The 15,566-nt window shown below is 36.3% G+C and overlaps 2 protein-coding genes across 2 annotated transcripts in view; both read left to right on the forward strand.

The window, feature by feature from the left end:
* TMC7 (transmembrane channel like 7) overlaps window positions 1-4,479 on the forward strand; it is a 74,696-nt gene extending 70,217 nt beyond the window's left edge. The window contains exons 14-15 of the mRNA XM_044679063.1: window positions 3,792-3,903; window positions 4,405-4,479. Coding sequence (XP_044534998.1) covers window positions 3,792-3,903; window positions 4,405-4,479 — 187 coding nt within the window. The remainder of the gene's footprint in view (window positions 1-3,791; window positions 3,904-4,404) is intronic.
* Window positions 4,480-9,274: 4,795 nt separating this feature from the next.
* COQ7 (coenzyme Q7, hydroxylase) lies at window positions 9,275-14,679 on the forward strand. Its single transcript, XM_044657466.1, has 6 exons — window positions 9,275-9,402; window positions 11,447-11,625; window positions 12,708-12,822; window positions 12,903-13,042; window positions 14,056-14,124; window positions 14,484-14,679. The coding sequence occupies exons 1-6, from the start codon at window positions 9,330-9,332 to the stop codon at window positions 14,559-14,561; spliced, it is 654 nt and encodes a 217-aa protein (XP_044513401.1). The 5' UTR covers window positions 9,275-9,329; the 3' UTR covers window positions 14,562-14,679.
* The last annotated feature ends 887 nt before the right edge of the window (window positions 14,680-15,566 follow it).

Consider the following 15,566-nt stretch of genomic DNA (forward strand, 5'->3'; position numbering starts at 1 on the left):
ATCTAATTTTTCTAGGACTTCATTCACCTCTCTTACCTCTTTCTTATTTATTTTTCGGTTTGATTTATCTAGATCTGACAGAGGAATATTTAGATCTCCCACTAGTGTGGTTTTACTATCTGTTTCCTTCTTGAGCTCTGCCAGTTTCTCCTTTATGAATTTGGATGCTATGCCACTTGGTGCATATATATTGAGCAGTGTTATTTCCTCATTGTTTATACTGCCTTTAATTAGGATATAATGACCTTCCCTGTCTTTTTTAATCATATCTATTTTTACTTTGGCTTTGTCAGAAATCATAATAGCCACTCCTGCCTTCTTTTTCTCATTTGACGCCCAAAAGATTTTACTCAAGCCCTGAACCTTAAACTTGTGTATGTCCACCCGTCTTATATGTGTTTCTTGTAGACAACATATGGTAGGGTTTTGGTTTCTAATCCACTCTGCTATTTGCTTCCGTTTTATGAGCGAGTTCATCCCATTCACATTCAGAGTTATAATCATCAGTTGTGCATTTGCTGACATTTTCGTATCCTCCCCTATTCCTACCTCCTTTTTCTTACACTATTTCCTCTTAAACCAGTGGTTTGCTATTAAGCCGCTATCCCTTATCCCCTCCCTTGATTAACTTCCATTTCTACCCCTCCCTTATTTTCCCCCCCTCTTTTTGTTTTTAAAGGCCTTATGAATTCCCTCCCCCTTCTTCTCCCCTCCCTTTTTTTGACCTCCCCACTCCCCTGCTCCCCTTGGTTTATCCCTTCTGACTTTCTCAGAAGGGTTAGATAAGAGTTTTATGTCCCAATGGATAGTATAGCTACTCTTCCCTCTCCGGGTTGATTACACTGAGAGTAAGGTTTGATTATTACCTCTTAATGCTCTCTTCCTCTCCTTCTTATAATAGTATTTGTCCCCTCTCCTTCCCATGCCCTCTTTGTGTGTAATAGAATATCCTATTTTTCTTATTCACTCAAGTTTCTCTTGGTGTCCCCTACTATTCACCCCCTCTTTCCCATCCCCCATGTCATCTTAGATTATTTAGTGTTCCATCCTCACCCTGTGAATTATTCTCCTGATTACTATAATAGTGAATAGAGTTCACTACCGAGAATTATACATAGCATTTCTCTACATAGGAATACAGATAATTAGATCTCACTGAGGCCTTAAAAAGGCAAATTTAAAAATTATAAATTTTCTTTCTTTCCCCTCTGTTTCTTATTTACCTTTTCATGTTTCTCTCAATTTTTGTGGTTGGATAGCAAACTTTCCATTTAGCCCTGGTCTTTTCTGTGCAAATACTTGGAATTCTTCAATTTTGTTGAATGCCCATACTTTCCCCTGGAAATATATAGTCAATTTTGATGGGTAGTTGATCCGTGGTTGCAGGCCCAGCTCTCTTGCCTTTCTGAATATCATATTCCAAGCCTTACAGTCTTTTAGCATGGAGGCTGCCAGATCCTGTGTGATCCTGATTGGTGTTCCTTGATATTTGAATTGTCTCTTTCTGGCTTCTTGTAAGATTTTTTCTTTTGCTTGAAAGCTCTTGAATTTGGCAATTATATTCCTGGGCGTTTTCTTATCTGGATCGAATGTCGTGGGTGTTCTATGGATCCTTTCAACGTCTATATTGCCCTCTTGTTGTAGGACTTCAGGGCAATTTTGCTGAATAATTTCTTTTAGTATGGAGTCCAGGTTTCTATTAATTTCTGGTTTTTCTGGAAGACCAATTATTCTGAAATTGTCTCTTCTTGACCAGTTTTCTTGGTCTGTCACTCTCTCATTGAGATATTTCATGTTTCCTTCTATTTTTTCAGTCTTTTGACTTTGTTTTATTTGTTCTTGTTGTCTTGAGAGATCATTAGCTTCTAATTGCTCAATTCTAGCCTTTAGGGATTGGTTTTCGGCTATGATCTTTTGGTTTTCGGCTATAATCTTTTGGTTTTCGGCTATAATCTTTTGGTTTTCGGCTATAATCTTCTGGTTTTCCTTTTCGCTGTGGTCATTTCTGGTGTTCAATTTGCTTATCAGTTCATTTGATTTCTGAGCCTCACTTTTCAATTGCAAGATTCTACCTTTTAAACTGTTATTTTCTTGCCAGATCTCTTCCATTTTCCTCAAAATCTCAGTTTTGAACTCTTCCATAGCTTGTGACCCGTTTTCCTTATTTGAGGTGGGTCCAGATGCTTGTTTGTTCTCCTCTGTTTGCTCGGTTGTCTGGATTTTCTCTGTGTAAAAGTTGTCGAGTGTTAAAGACTTTTTTTTCTTGTTGTTAATCTTTCTCTTCTGAACTTCCTGAGTCTGGGTAGCCATCATTAGCCCAGCAGCTTCTCAACTTTATCCTCGTGCTCAGGGTCTGTCCGCGGTCTTTTGGCTCCTCAGGTCTGAGGTCTGGTTTTTTCCAAGGTCAGGCCCCCTGGTGGACCCCCTTGCTTGATCCTCTGCTGGAGGTTCCTTTACAAGTCTCAGGGCGCTGCTTCCACAGTCGTATACCCGTCTGCACTGGTTCCCCACTCAGGGTTTCAGAGCTTTAGCTCGTGGCTGTGTCTGCCTCCACCCACACCTCCGCCCGCGCCTGCGCTCTGCGCCCAAGCTCTGAGTCCACGCTCAAAGTTTGTGTGCGTTCTTTAGCTTTTTGGGGTCCCAAATCTTGCTGCTCTCAGGAACAGGCCCTGGAGCTGCCAATGACTCGATGGGTGCCCCAAAATTGCTCTATTTCTTTTTAGCTGGCTTCGGTGCTATAGGTGGTGTGTGTGGAGGGGGGGGGGTGGTTGCTCAGCCCACAATTTAGTGAGAGCTGTTTCACCCCTTTATAGCATGGAAATGTCCCGATTCCATGTACCTTCCACGCTGCACCCTATTGTGGGGTTCCTCTGTTCATCTGGACTTGTTTTTATGTCCCCTTGAGAGTCTTGTGTGTTTTGGTCAGGAGAGGTTAAGAGCTGCTTTTTACTCTGCCGCCATCTTAACCGGATAACACTATGCTTTTAAAAAAAAACAACAAAAAACAACCCTTTACTTTCTATCTTAAAATCTCTTGCTTCTGAGGCAGAAGAGTGGTAAGGGCTGGACAATGGAGTTAAGTATTTGAAGGAAACAAACAGATCATTTTTATATTTGATCCTGGAGGGCTTTGGGGACCGCTGGAGTGGTGACATGGCCAAACCTGTGCTTTAGAAAGATCCATTTGTGTGACGTGGAAACCTTGAAAATATCAAAGTGTACACCCTCTTTTACCACTATTAAGCAATATGACTGGGGAAATCTGTCGCTTAACATATAATGCTTTATTGAGAGAGATAAATGTAGGGGCATTGCCTTGAGTAATTGACCGAAGACAAATGCCCCCCAAAGAGTTAAGGGAGAGGGAAATGGTCATGCCTGCCACGCACTCACCAGAGACAGCCTCACTGACTGCTTTACAGAAAAACTCTGATACAAAAATGTTCCCAGGTTTACTACAGACACTCCCAATTTATAGGAAGATACAATAGAATTGACATCTCAAGAGGTTGGAGGCAGAACTTACATATGGAGTTCCAAATTCCAAATTCTCTCCCTTCCTCCCTTTCCTCACCCCTCCATGAGATAGTAAGCAGTTTTGTTGTGGGAAACACACCAAAGTTTGTAGCAGAATCTTGTCCAAAGAATTGGAAGCTCAAAACTTCCATTCTGTCAGGAGGTATGAGAGCGTTTATTGAAAGAAGAGGTTCAGGGTTCTGGAATGGCATAAATTGTGGATTAGGGTTTGTGTATTTATTAAGGGTCTGGAGGTTCGCCTTCTCCCGTTCCAGGGAATTCTCCACCTTTTCCCAGAGTAGCCCTCCCCTGGACATTTTGGAGCTTGCTAGGCAGAAAACCCCAGAAAAGGGGGTGGAGAAGAGGAGGGTACAAATTCAGGAAGAGGTATATTTTTGGATCTGATACATCACAGATGAACTTAAGGACATGAAAAATGGGCAAGGACAGCTTTGGGGGATTCCTCTGGACTAAGAAAGTCTTCAGTTCAAGTTGTCTTATGTTCCCTTCACTGTTCTGCTTTCCATCAATTATCAACCTAGGTTGATGTCTCAGAACCCTCCTGGAATGCCCTTATCATCTGGGTGGGGAACATAGGGAAGGTACAAAATAATACATTTCAGAATTTACAAGAGTAATACAAATACATGATTAATACCTATTTTGCAATGTGGGCTAATTAGTACTAACTGGTGAAAAATACAAGATTTTAAAACATGAAAGTCTGTCACTGTGCACCTCCATCAATTTGGTGTCGGTGCCATCATGGAATATATATTTCCATATCTGTGGAATTGTGGAGGAAATAGGTCAGTTAATTGTATGATAATTGTTCTAGCCTTTCAAATTATATCTCTAAATATCTTGTTTATTTTTGTTGTTTTTTAGGAAAGTCGAGACAAACACTATCTAGTTCGGAGACTTACAGAGCTTCAGGAAGAGACAAGAAACAGACCAAGCTGATTTTGAACACAATTTTGATTACTTTCAAGCTGACTGAACTATTGTACTGAACCTCAAAAACTCATCTGTAGAATTCTGCACAAATACTAAATGTATTTTTCTAGAGTTCAGGCTTTTCTGCACTGTGATACTATTACTGCTGTTATAGTTTGGGATTCTGAAGTCAGTGTTTACATAACCGATTTCTATTTCAGGATTTTGTAAATTATAACAACAGTTTGAACTGAGTCTCTGCTTGTAGAATCTCAGGTCAGTGACTACAAAAAATATTTTAGGTTATTTAAGTTTTTTTTACAAGGGAAGTTGGGTACAAAGAGAATTTGACCTTTTTTTAGATAGTTTGAGAAATTTTGTTAGGTTAAATTTGGAGACTGGACTGATATTAAGGTGCCACTTTTGTCCTACTTCTGCCATATTTCAGTGGTAATAAACCACATAACTTTTCCTATGACATTTTTTATATTTTTGGGTTATGCTAACCCTAAAATTGACTTTGCTTTATATAATAAGATAAACTCCTGAACCATCATGTTGTTAGCAGTAAGAAAATTAAAAATACAGTTATTTAACTAGCATTAAACTTTTTAAGAAAATTTACCCCAGTTTTGGTAAGATGCAAAAATGTCCATCTTATCCTGATGAACTCTGAATATTAGGCATATACAACTCCTGCATGACTTAAAATGATTTTCAGATAAGATCATTAAGAGAGACTAGCCATGCTTTCTTAACTTATATGATAACAGAGTAGCAGAACATAAAGTTGTTTTTATGAAAATAGGTGTCCCTTGAACTTTTACTTCTCTTTCAGGGCTGATCTATGGTTTCTAGGAATTATACCCATTGCTTCCAGAAGTGGAAGACAGTAGAGTTTTCCTTGATTCCCTAAGTAAGACCTGTTTTCTTTTATGTTTTATAGGCAGTTCTTTTAAAGGACATTTCAAGCTTCAGAAACAAACATTCTGGGAAGAATGTTTTAAAATGTATTTTAAAATGTATTTTATAAAATGTAACATATTAAAAAATGTTTTAAAATCTATTTGGCTGTAGATAAGCGCTTTGGGATCATGCTGTCACACATTCTGATTTATTGCTAAATCTCTCTTACAGCAGATTACTGTATACCTAAATCACTGACTTCGGACCTTTTCAGATAAAACATTTTGCAAAACTAGATTTGCTAGATTTCTGAGGAGGAATTTAGCCTCCTAGTAACACAAAGAAGCACATTTTAAAGTAATATCTGTTTATAATTTCTCTCTGAACAAACATTTAATGAAACATGATGAAATAATTTTTAACTCCTACTGTAGTAAAAACTAGGAATAGATGCCTCGAAATTGGCTACTACTTGGCAGTAAAGAGCTATCCCTCTTGAGTTATTCTCTGAATTGTCAACTAATACAACATTATGAAAAAGGAGTGTTTAGTTGAAATCTTTTAAATATATGCAGATTTTATTAAAGTGGCTCATTTTCACCAAGTGTCTACAGGCTGGATTTTTTTCAATGTAATTGTAGTTTTGTTTTTCAAAAGCAATTCTAAGTGATAGTTTCTTGCTGTTTTTCTTTTCCTTTACATTCAAACACACTTTTGATAGTAGCCTGAATTTCAGAGTATGATAAGTTTTATGGAAATGATTGCTGATAATGAGGAATATTTGCTCAAAGATGATTCCTTCCTTATAAGTAGCTGATCTTTGTTTATAGAAGAATCTTTCTGTGTTATATACACAGAGTGTTTCACCTTTCTGTGTATATAATCCCATTACCAGCCATCTATTGTTTCCTTATCAATTCACAAAGCTAGTTTATGATGAAAGGTAGTTTTTGATTGATTTGAATTGCAGCAAGGATTTATAACTCATATCTTATGATGACCACTCAATAGCAGGAGATTTTCAGGGAGCATCTTTCTTATTATTAAGGGCTTGTACCTTTTGTGTTCTTACCAATATAGGATGCTTTTATTATACAAAGGGTCATTATTTTCATTATAATGAGGAACTGTTGCTATTTCTGACCAGTGTCAACATTAGCAAGGTTAATTCCTACAGCCTCCAACAAGTATTTTCTGCTCTTTATTGATGGAAACACTGAAAACAAAGAATTATTGTCATCTATTTTTGTCATTGTTATGGAGTGCTGATTCATGTATTGTTAATTGTTGTGAAATGCTGATTTTTTAAAATATTGGAATTTTTTGGTCAAATTGTTACTTACAGTTAAATTTGTAGGATTAAAAAATATAGGTCTCTGCTTAGTGTGCATTAAAACTATCAAATAAAACAATATATTTAAAATCTTAGAATAAATATATGTGTGTTTGGACTCACAAGATTATTCTATAACAAAAGAACCTGGAAATCTACTAGTTTTTATTTTTTTTGTTTTTTTTTTAATATTTTAATTTTTTAGAAAAAATTTCCATGGTTACATGATTCTTGTTTTTACTTTCCCCTTCACCTCCCCTCTACTAGTTTTTAAAGTTACCCTTTTGCTTTCTTATTGAAGTAGCAAGAAGACAGTCTAATGTCATCTTCAAATGAATGCCTTCCAAAGACCAGTTGGAAGTTGTTTTTTTTGGGGGGTGAGGTTGCTTTTTAATAATCCTGAAAACATCTGTTTATCCAGTCCATCCAAATCACAGTAATTTAGTTTTTTTTTCCCATCAAAGAGAGAGAAATCTAGCTGTTAGTTTGCATTCTTTCACAGAGTAGTGAAGTATAGATTTTTGCTTTGGAAAACCTGATATTATCTACCTCACACCATTCATTCAACAAATATGTAGATAAGGCATGGTACTGATGGAGTAGTAGGCAACTATGTCCATATATCAACATGCTAACATAGGATGAGAGGAGTGAACTTCTGAAATTATCTTCCTTAAATGGAACATTATCAGCCTGTTTCAATTCAATTCTACTGTTAAAGAAGTGCCTAATTTGTTCAAGAACCATTTGGAAAATGGTAGCCCCACTTTCAGATGAATTGTTGTTTATGTTGGTAGATTTTGTTGAACGATTTTTCTGTTATAAGGGGAAGACATGTGGGGGGAGGATGGGGAATGCAAGTATATCCAGATATCACTGTGATATAACAACAAAAGGCATGAATAAACTTTTAAAAGAAAATAAGTACCGTGTCCTCAAGGAGTTTAAATTTTATTGGAGGATGGGGACCCATAAATACAAAGAATATAAAAGTAGGATATGATGGTGGCAAGAAGGGAGCCAAAGTGCTATTGCAAAATTTGAAAAGAACATTTTAAAATGGAAGGAGTCAGGTGATCTAACCTTTAAATAGAAATTTAGGATCAAATACACAAGAGAAAAAATGGGTATGTCAGAAATAGAATATTGGACAAAAGGATTCCTTTCCCCACTATACCGTTTGAAAAAAATTTTTATACGTTTGGTTTAAAAAAATTTTAATCCTTAATTCTCTACCCTCACCCACCTGTTGATAAGACAAATAATGTATCTATTACATATGTGAAATATGCAAGATATTTCCAAAATTGTCATGTTGCAAAAGAAAACAGAAAAAATGCTTCATGTTATCCATAGCAATGAATATTTTTGCAATTATTGAGATCTGTTTGAATTTTATAATTGTGTTCACATAGTTTCTCTGTGTCTGACAGGTAGATAAATATTTTGAACTGTGTGTTATTTTAATTTTATTTTTAACATTTAAAAAATTAGCTAAAAAATCTTTCCCTCTCCACCCTCCCCCACCATTTAGATAACTATATCAATTATACATGTGATGTTAAGCAAAACGTTTTTACATTAGCCATGTTGGGAAAAAAAGGCAAACATTAAGTATGAAAATATGCTTCAAGACTATCAATTCTCTCAAGAGGTGGATAGCATTTTTCATACTAGTTGCTTTGGATTTTGAGGTATTGATCAGAGCAGCTAAGTCTTTCATTTTTAAACATTGCTGTTATTGTATACAGTGTTCTGGTTCTGCCCACTTCACTGCATCATTTCCTATAGGTCTTTCAAAAACAATCCCCTTCATCATTTTTTATAGCACAATAGTAGTCCATCACAATCATATACAACAGCTTGTTCATTCATTCCCCAATCAACAGGTTATCTGCTCAATTTCCAATTCTTTCCCACCAGAAGAGCTGCTATAAATATTTTTATACATTTAAGTTTCTTTTTTTTTCTGATCTCTTTGGAATACAGATCTAGCAGTAGATCAAAGGACCTACATTTGTAGCGCTTTGGGCATGGTTCTCCAGAAGGGTTGGACTAGTGGACTAGTTCATAACAACTTCATCAATGGTTTAGTGTCCCTATTTTTCCACATTCCCTTCCAGCATGTGTCATTTCCTTTTTTGTTGTGGATCTCGTAGGCGCGAAGTCCATCCCACTTTCCTTGCCATCCATAAGCATACTGGTAGTAAAAGAAATTTATGAAGACTCCCGTCTTCACCTCACAAAGCTGTCCAGCTAGGTCTAGAACCTCAAATTCGGAAACTTCAGATATCAAGCAGTAAAGTACCTTACCCAAACGTAGGGGCGTGTCTCAGTCTCCTAGGCAGACTTAAGGAGTACTCGCCCAATTAGGGCCTGCCTCTCAGCCAATAGGAACCCTGTGTTGCTGCGCCCAGCCAATAGGAACTGTGACTATGACCAATGAGGCTGGGACTACCTCAGAATGAGGCGAAAGTTTTTTCTCAATGGGAACCACAATCCCAGACGAAACGCAGAGGGAAAAGGGTTGTGTCATAAGAATGCACCGCGCGACGTCACTCAGGTGGCGTCATCGGAGTGCGCTGAGAGCTCTTTAAACCAGTTCTCAGTGGAGGGTCGGCGAGGGGTCAGGACAAAGATGGGTTACGCTGGGGCGGTTGCGGTTTCTTCCCTTTGGAGACTGTGTTCTGGAGCCCTGAGGTTCCCCTCAGGTAAAGAGGGAGGAGTGGGAGGTAGAAGGGATCTCCGAAGGACTATCTCTAATACAGCCCCATGGAAATATATGCTATTGTATTATTCCCCATTTTACTGAGGAGGAAACTTGGGGTTAGAGGGCGTGACTGCCCAGGATGACACCTAGTGTTTGTTTGTTTTTCTTCTTTTTTTAACCTTTACCTTCCATCTTAGAATCAATTATATATTGGTTCCAAGGCAAAAGACGAGGCAGTGGAGGTTAAGTGACTTGCCTAGGCTCACACAACCAGGAAGTCCTGACTCCAGGGATGACTTTCAATGCACTGAACCATCTAGATACCTTCCACTAGTGTCTCTTAAGGCAAGATTCAGGCCTTTGTGACTTCAACCCAGTGCTCAGTAATCTGGACTACCTGGCGGGCCTTACTATTTTTTGTTCACATATAGTCACACTTTGACAAAGAGATTGACTAAAGGGGAAAAATGGGGTTAGGAATTGAGCTTGTTATTTAATTGGTGCGGGGAAACTCCCAAGTAAGAAAGCTTTTTACCAGTGCAAGTCAGTATCTTCTTTGCAAGTTAATAGAGCTGTCTAGACTGTTGTATCTGAATTTTTTTACCAGTGCAGGTCAGTATCTTCTTTGCAAGTTAATAGAGCTGTCTGCACTGTTGTATCTGAATTTCAGCAGTTTGCAGCTGCTGAATTTAGGTTTGGATTGCACAGTATAATAAGCACACTCAGATTAGGCTAAGAGAATTAATAGATTTATTTAGAGAGTGAGAAAGAGACAAGGGCAATACAAAACAGGGTGATAGAAATATGGAAATGAGCATATACATAAGAATACAACAATCACAGTTACAATTTTAATATTCATCTCCAAATCGGGAAGCACCAACATCTGGATTTTCATGCTGGGGAGTCCCTTCTTATTCAGCTCCAGAGTCCCAATTGGTAGGGCCCCAGGCAGAAGCTTCTCTCCGTGAGTGAGACTCCAATGAGCCAGTTCACAGGGAACTTGGAAGATCCAAAAGCTGAGTGTACATGAATGCTAAGACAATAAGTAATTTCAGTTCATTAAGCATTGTTTCAATCATTTGCAGGGTATTCTGTTAAGTACTGTATATGTATATGATATAAAGACCCCCCCCAAAAAAATGACCTTACCACATTGGTAAGAAATAAGTAAACTTGGTGACAAAACAGTGGCTCAAAGATAGGAAAATGCAGGGTATGTTTGTTGTTTTAGTCATTTCTGATTCTTTGTGACTTCATTTGAGGTTTTCTTGATAAAGATATTGGAGTGATTTGCCATTTCTTTGTCCAATTCAATTTACAGATGAGGAACGTGAGATAAACTGGGTGAAGTGACTTACCCAAGGTCTAGTAAGTCTCGGAAGGGCAGATTTGAATTCAGGAAGACTCCTCTTTCTGAGCCCATGCCCAGCACTCTATCCACTGTGCCACTTAGTTGCCCATTTTGTGTGAAATCACATATATTTTGTGTGTATAAACACATTTATGCTTACTTACATGAACACACATATAAACATGTATGCATTCCTATACATTTATATTTGTTCGGTTTAAATGTGGTCTTGAAATTAGTGTGAAATAATGCCAGAAAGGTAAGGTGATACCAGATTGTGGAGAAACTTGAATACCAGAATAAGGAATTTGAACCTTATTTAAAGGAGGCAATAGGACTCTTGAAGAATTCTCAGTAAATGAGTGATGTGATAAATATTTCTTAAGTTGAATGATCAAATTTAGAGATGAAGGAGGTGAATCTAGCTATAGAGTGAGGTAGATTGGAAATGACAGAAAGTGGCAGTGATAAAACCTCTTTGGAAAACAATAGCTCTTGCTATTGATAATTGATAATGAGAACCCTTAAGAAGGAATAATAAAGAGATGTGTATAAATTTGAGAGAAATTAAATAGAAAATCAAATATAAATAACACTAAAGTGAAGGCTTTCTTACCTAGTCTTTATAGGAAAAGTCAAAATCAGCTTTACTGTAACTTCACATTCTTACAAAGCACAACTTGTTTTATAGGTTATGCAAAAAGTGCCAGCATCAGATTTTGCAGTACAGGAATGACCTATGAAAATATCAACCGTGCCACTATAGATCGTATCATTCGTGTAGATCATGCTGGGGAATATGGAGCAAACCGTATATATGCTGGACAAATGGCTGTCCTAGGTAGAACAAGTGTAGGACCAGTTATCCAGGTCAGTATATATGATTCTTTGCCCCTTATACTTTGTTCCACTCAAGTACTTATTTTACTATAACCAAATATATCATTGTTGTATTCTATAGGTAATGTCAGTTCTTAATTGTTTTCATTGCTCCCATTAATTAGTATTTGAGAAACAGAATAAGCAGATCATAAGAGGGTGGGGGAAACTAAAAAGGTAGAAATTCTTTAAAGTTTTTGTCTTTTTTAGTTTAAATATGTTGACTTAAACGTACTTTACATTTGATTTTATGATGATAAAATCATTGTAAAATCTAGTCACTAATGAGAGTCACTAGTCACTAAACAAATGAGTCCAAGTTAAAAGTAAAAACTGACAAGCAGTTAGCTTTGTCTTTATTGAAATTTTTGTGAGAAGTATGGGATTCTTTATTTTTTACCTTCTGGCAGCTGGCAAATGACTATAGCTATTCTGATCTTTCAGATTTTAAAATAAGCAACATAGATCTCATTTCTTTGTATTCTCTTCTGTACAGATCTTTCTATAAACTTTCTTTTAAAACCCTTAGTTTCTGTCTTAGAATCAATACTCTGTATTGGTTCCAAGGCAGAAGAGCAATAAAGTCCAGACATTGGAGGTTAAGTGACTTGCTCAGGGTCACATAGCTAGGAAGTCTCTGAGACTAGATTTGAACCAGGCCTTCCTGTCTTTAGGCCTGACTGTCAATCCAGTGAGCTGCCTAGCTGCTCCCCTTTTTATAAACTTTTTAAACCGTGGTATTTCCAAAAAAGCTATAAGATATAGTAAGCTAATTCGGAAATAAACAAAATTTGTACTTGATTGGACATTAGAGTCTCTAATTCTAACCTGGGTCTCTTTGAGATGATAGTTTCTCTTTAAAAGTGAATGATTTGGGCTGAAAGGGGACAAAATTAAATATAAAGCATACATAGAGGCAGAGAGGAGAGAAAAGACTTTCCCCCACATTTCTACCTTGACTTCCTTTTCCTAGTTTGGATCAAGAAATTGCAGTTCTCTTAACACACAGTATGATTCTTGTTAGATGTGTCTATGGGATGATTAAATTTCTTATTAATTTATTTCTTTTACAGAAAATGTGGGATCAAGAAAAGGCCCACTTGAAAAAGTTTAATGAGTTGATGATTACATTTAGAGTCCGACCAACTATCTTGATGCCTTTTTGGAATGTAATGGGATTTGTATTGGGTGAGTATCCATTTAAGTGAACTTATTTTACCTAAAAGAGGTTAAGAATGGAATATGACTTATACTTTGGACAATTTCAGGTGCTGGAACAGCCATGCTTGGGAAGGAAGGGGCAATGGCCTGCACTGTGGCTGTGGAAGAGTCAATAGCACATCATTATAACAACCAGATTAGGACATTAATGGAAGAGGATCCAGAAAAGTATGAAGAACTTCTTCAGGTGCTTAGCTTTGTTTTGGAATTTGGCTGATTTAGAAAAGGGTATGTGTAAAAATTGGCATTTATTAAAAATAATTTTGAAGGGATCTTAGAAATCACTGAATCAATAGGAAACTGAAGTCTAGATAAGTGACTTGCTGAAGGTGCCACTAGTAGTGGCAGAGCTAAATCAAGAATCTAGTCCTAAATTCTTTCCACTATATCACTGTTGGTAGGTTTTGAACAAATCAAAGAAAAGAATGTATTTATCTTTTAGTCAATTTCCAAACAAAATATATAGATTTATTTTGTCATGTTCAATATGCATATTTAGTATCCACTCTGGTGTCAGTTTTAAAAAATGTTTCTACTTTTATATCTTTATTTCTATATTTTTTGGAGATATCTATTTTTATATGATCTACCTCTGAAAACTGATTCAGCTTCAAGGTAAAAAGTGCCCAAGTCTTTGTAAAGGAGGTAGCTTTTTTCTGTCTTATTTATGGGTAAATTTTTATTATATACAGTCAGTCTTTGACCCTTGCTTAATCCAATATACAAAGTATATAATCATAAAAGTAAATACATTCAGGAACTACCACTTATCCTTGAATGTAAGTTGTCCCAGGAGAACTAAAAAGAAATGTATACTGATGGTTAGCAGTATCACATAAGATCATGTTTGGGTGCTTCATGAAACAAAAAGTCCCACATAAAAATGAGATATTGTAATAATTCTCAGATTTATATGGTGCTTTGTAGTGTTTTTACAAAACAGTTTCCTTAAAACAGTTCTGTGAGGTTGTTAAATAGTAGTAGTATGTCCATTTTAAAGATAAGGAAATAATCTCAGAGATTAAATATTTGTCCCAAAGTCATGCCAGCTGACTCAGGAACAAAACTAGTATCTAATCCCAAGTCTCCTGATTGGAATCTAGTGTTCTTTCTGAGATTCCAGGTTCTCTGAACACATGATTTGTATTTTCTGTTCTATAAAATGTTATTACTGATTTGCTACTATTTTTATTTAATCAGATAATTAAAAAATTTCGGGATGAGGAACTGGAACACCATGATACAGGACTTGACCATGATGCAGAATTGGTAGGTTCTTGTCATTTACACTTTGCTGTTGATGCTTTGGCCACTGTTATTTGAAAATTAAAGTGGTTGCCAGAGAAAATGGACTTAGGAGAAAAATTATGATATAGTACCCACATGAAGTAGCTCAGGAAATTATTCAGTTGGGAGTCCTGTTTTTGTTCTCTTAATGTAATTCTTCCTGCTGACCTTTCTTCCCCTGTATATAAGAAACCAGCATTTCTTGTTATTTTTTAAAGTTCTTGTGGAAAGAAAGTGAATTATTTCTCATTTGCTAGTTTAGTCTATATCTTTTGACTATGAAAATTTCTCTGGTAACTTCATCAAACATCTAATAAAATCAGTCCTGTATTTCTTTTTAGGCACCAGCATACACCATCTTGAAGAATGCTATTCAGGTTGGATGCAAAGCTGCAATATATTTATCAGAACGAATTTAAAATAATTCTTTATGATATTGTAGAGAAGATTACAATAACTGAAGTAATCATTTGCACATGTGAACTTTATAATTATTGTGTGAATTTTGTTAATAAATTAAATCAACTTAAAAAAAAATCTTTGGTTTTTCTGTATACAGCCCTCATGTCACAAGAGAGTTATTCCTATTTTGGTCTCATCTTTAAATAGATTTGGATGGTCACCAAACTAAAAAATATTTAAAAGAACAGAATAAGAATTCCTTGGTATTGTTAGTTAGAAGAATTTTAAAACAGCACATTTTAGGATTGATGTATCAAGATTATTTTTCTCCTCAACATTAAATTCTGCCAAAAAAGCAGAATGCTTCTGTCATTAAGAATGGAAGATACTCTTTTTTTGGACTTTTTTAAGTAACCTAGGTTTTGATTTTGTAAAACTGTCTTTTGGAAAGTTTCTTAATTCCTTTTAGAGAAATTAATCTAAAATGACTAAAATGATCATTTTTATGTGATCATGACATGATATGACATCATGTCATAATGTGATTGTGTGATGTGAACATCTTAGGATTCATGACATTAAATAGCAATTTTTTTTTTTTTACATTTTTAAACCCTTAACTTTTGTGCATTGGCTCCTAGGTAGAAGAGTGGGGGTCAAGTGACTTGCCCAGGGTCACACAGCTGGGAAGTGTCTGCGGCCAGTTTAAACCTAGGACCTCCCGTCTCTAGGCCTGACTCTCCATCCGCTGGGCTACCTAGCTGCCCCCTAAATAGTAAAATTCTTGAGGGTGGTTACTATGTCTTTGGCGGGTAGCACATCTAGCATTGTACCTTCTATATAGACTTATAATAATGTATTGATTTAAAAGATAAAAATTCAATTCTGATTAAACTTCGAGTAGTAACCACTGCAATGGATTCGGGTTTGTTAGTTCTAAAATATGCTCTACCCAAATCTATGCTGAAAATCCTTACATATGTCCAGGTGAAGCAATGTTCCTGAATACTTTTTATTAAGTT

Source organism: Gracilinanus agilis, chromosome 1 (assembly GCF_016433145.1).
Source record: "Gracilinanus agilis isolate LMUSP501 chromosome 1, AgileGrace, whole genome shotgun sequence".
Taxonomy (NCBI): domain Eukaryota; kingdom Metazoa; phylum Chordata; class Mammalia; order Didelphimorphia; family Didelphidae; genus Gracilinanus; species Gracilinanus agilis.

Bases quoted from the DNA above. Each gene is read 5' to 3' on its own strand.
- COQ7 (XM_044657466.1), top strand. From the start codon at position 9,330: ATGGGTTACGCTGGGGCGGTTGCGGTTTCTTCCCTTTGGAGACTGTGT. The intron at 9,403-11,446 runs GTAAAGAGGGAG...CTTGTTTTATAG, and splicing joins AGCCCTGAGGTTCCCCTCAG to GTTATGCAAAAAGTGCCAGC. The intron at 13,043-14,055 runs GTGCTTAGCTTT...TTATTTAATCAG, and splicing joins AGTATGAAGAACTTCTTCAG to ATAATTAAAAAATTTCGGGA.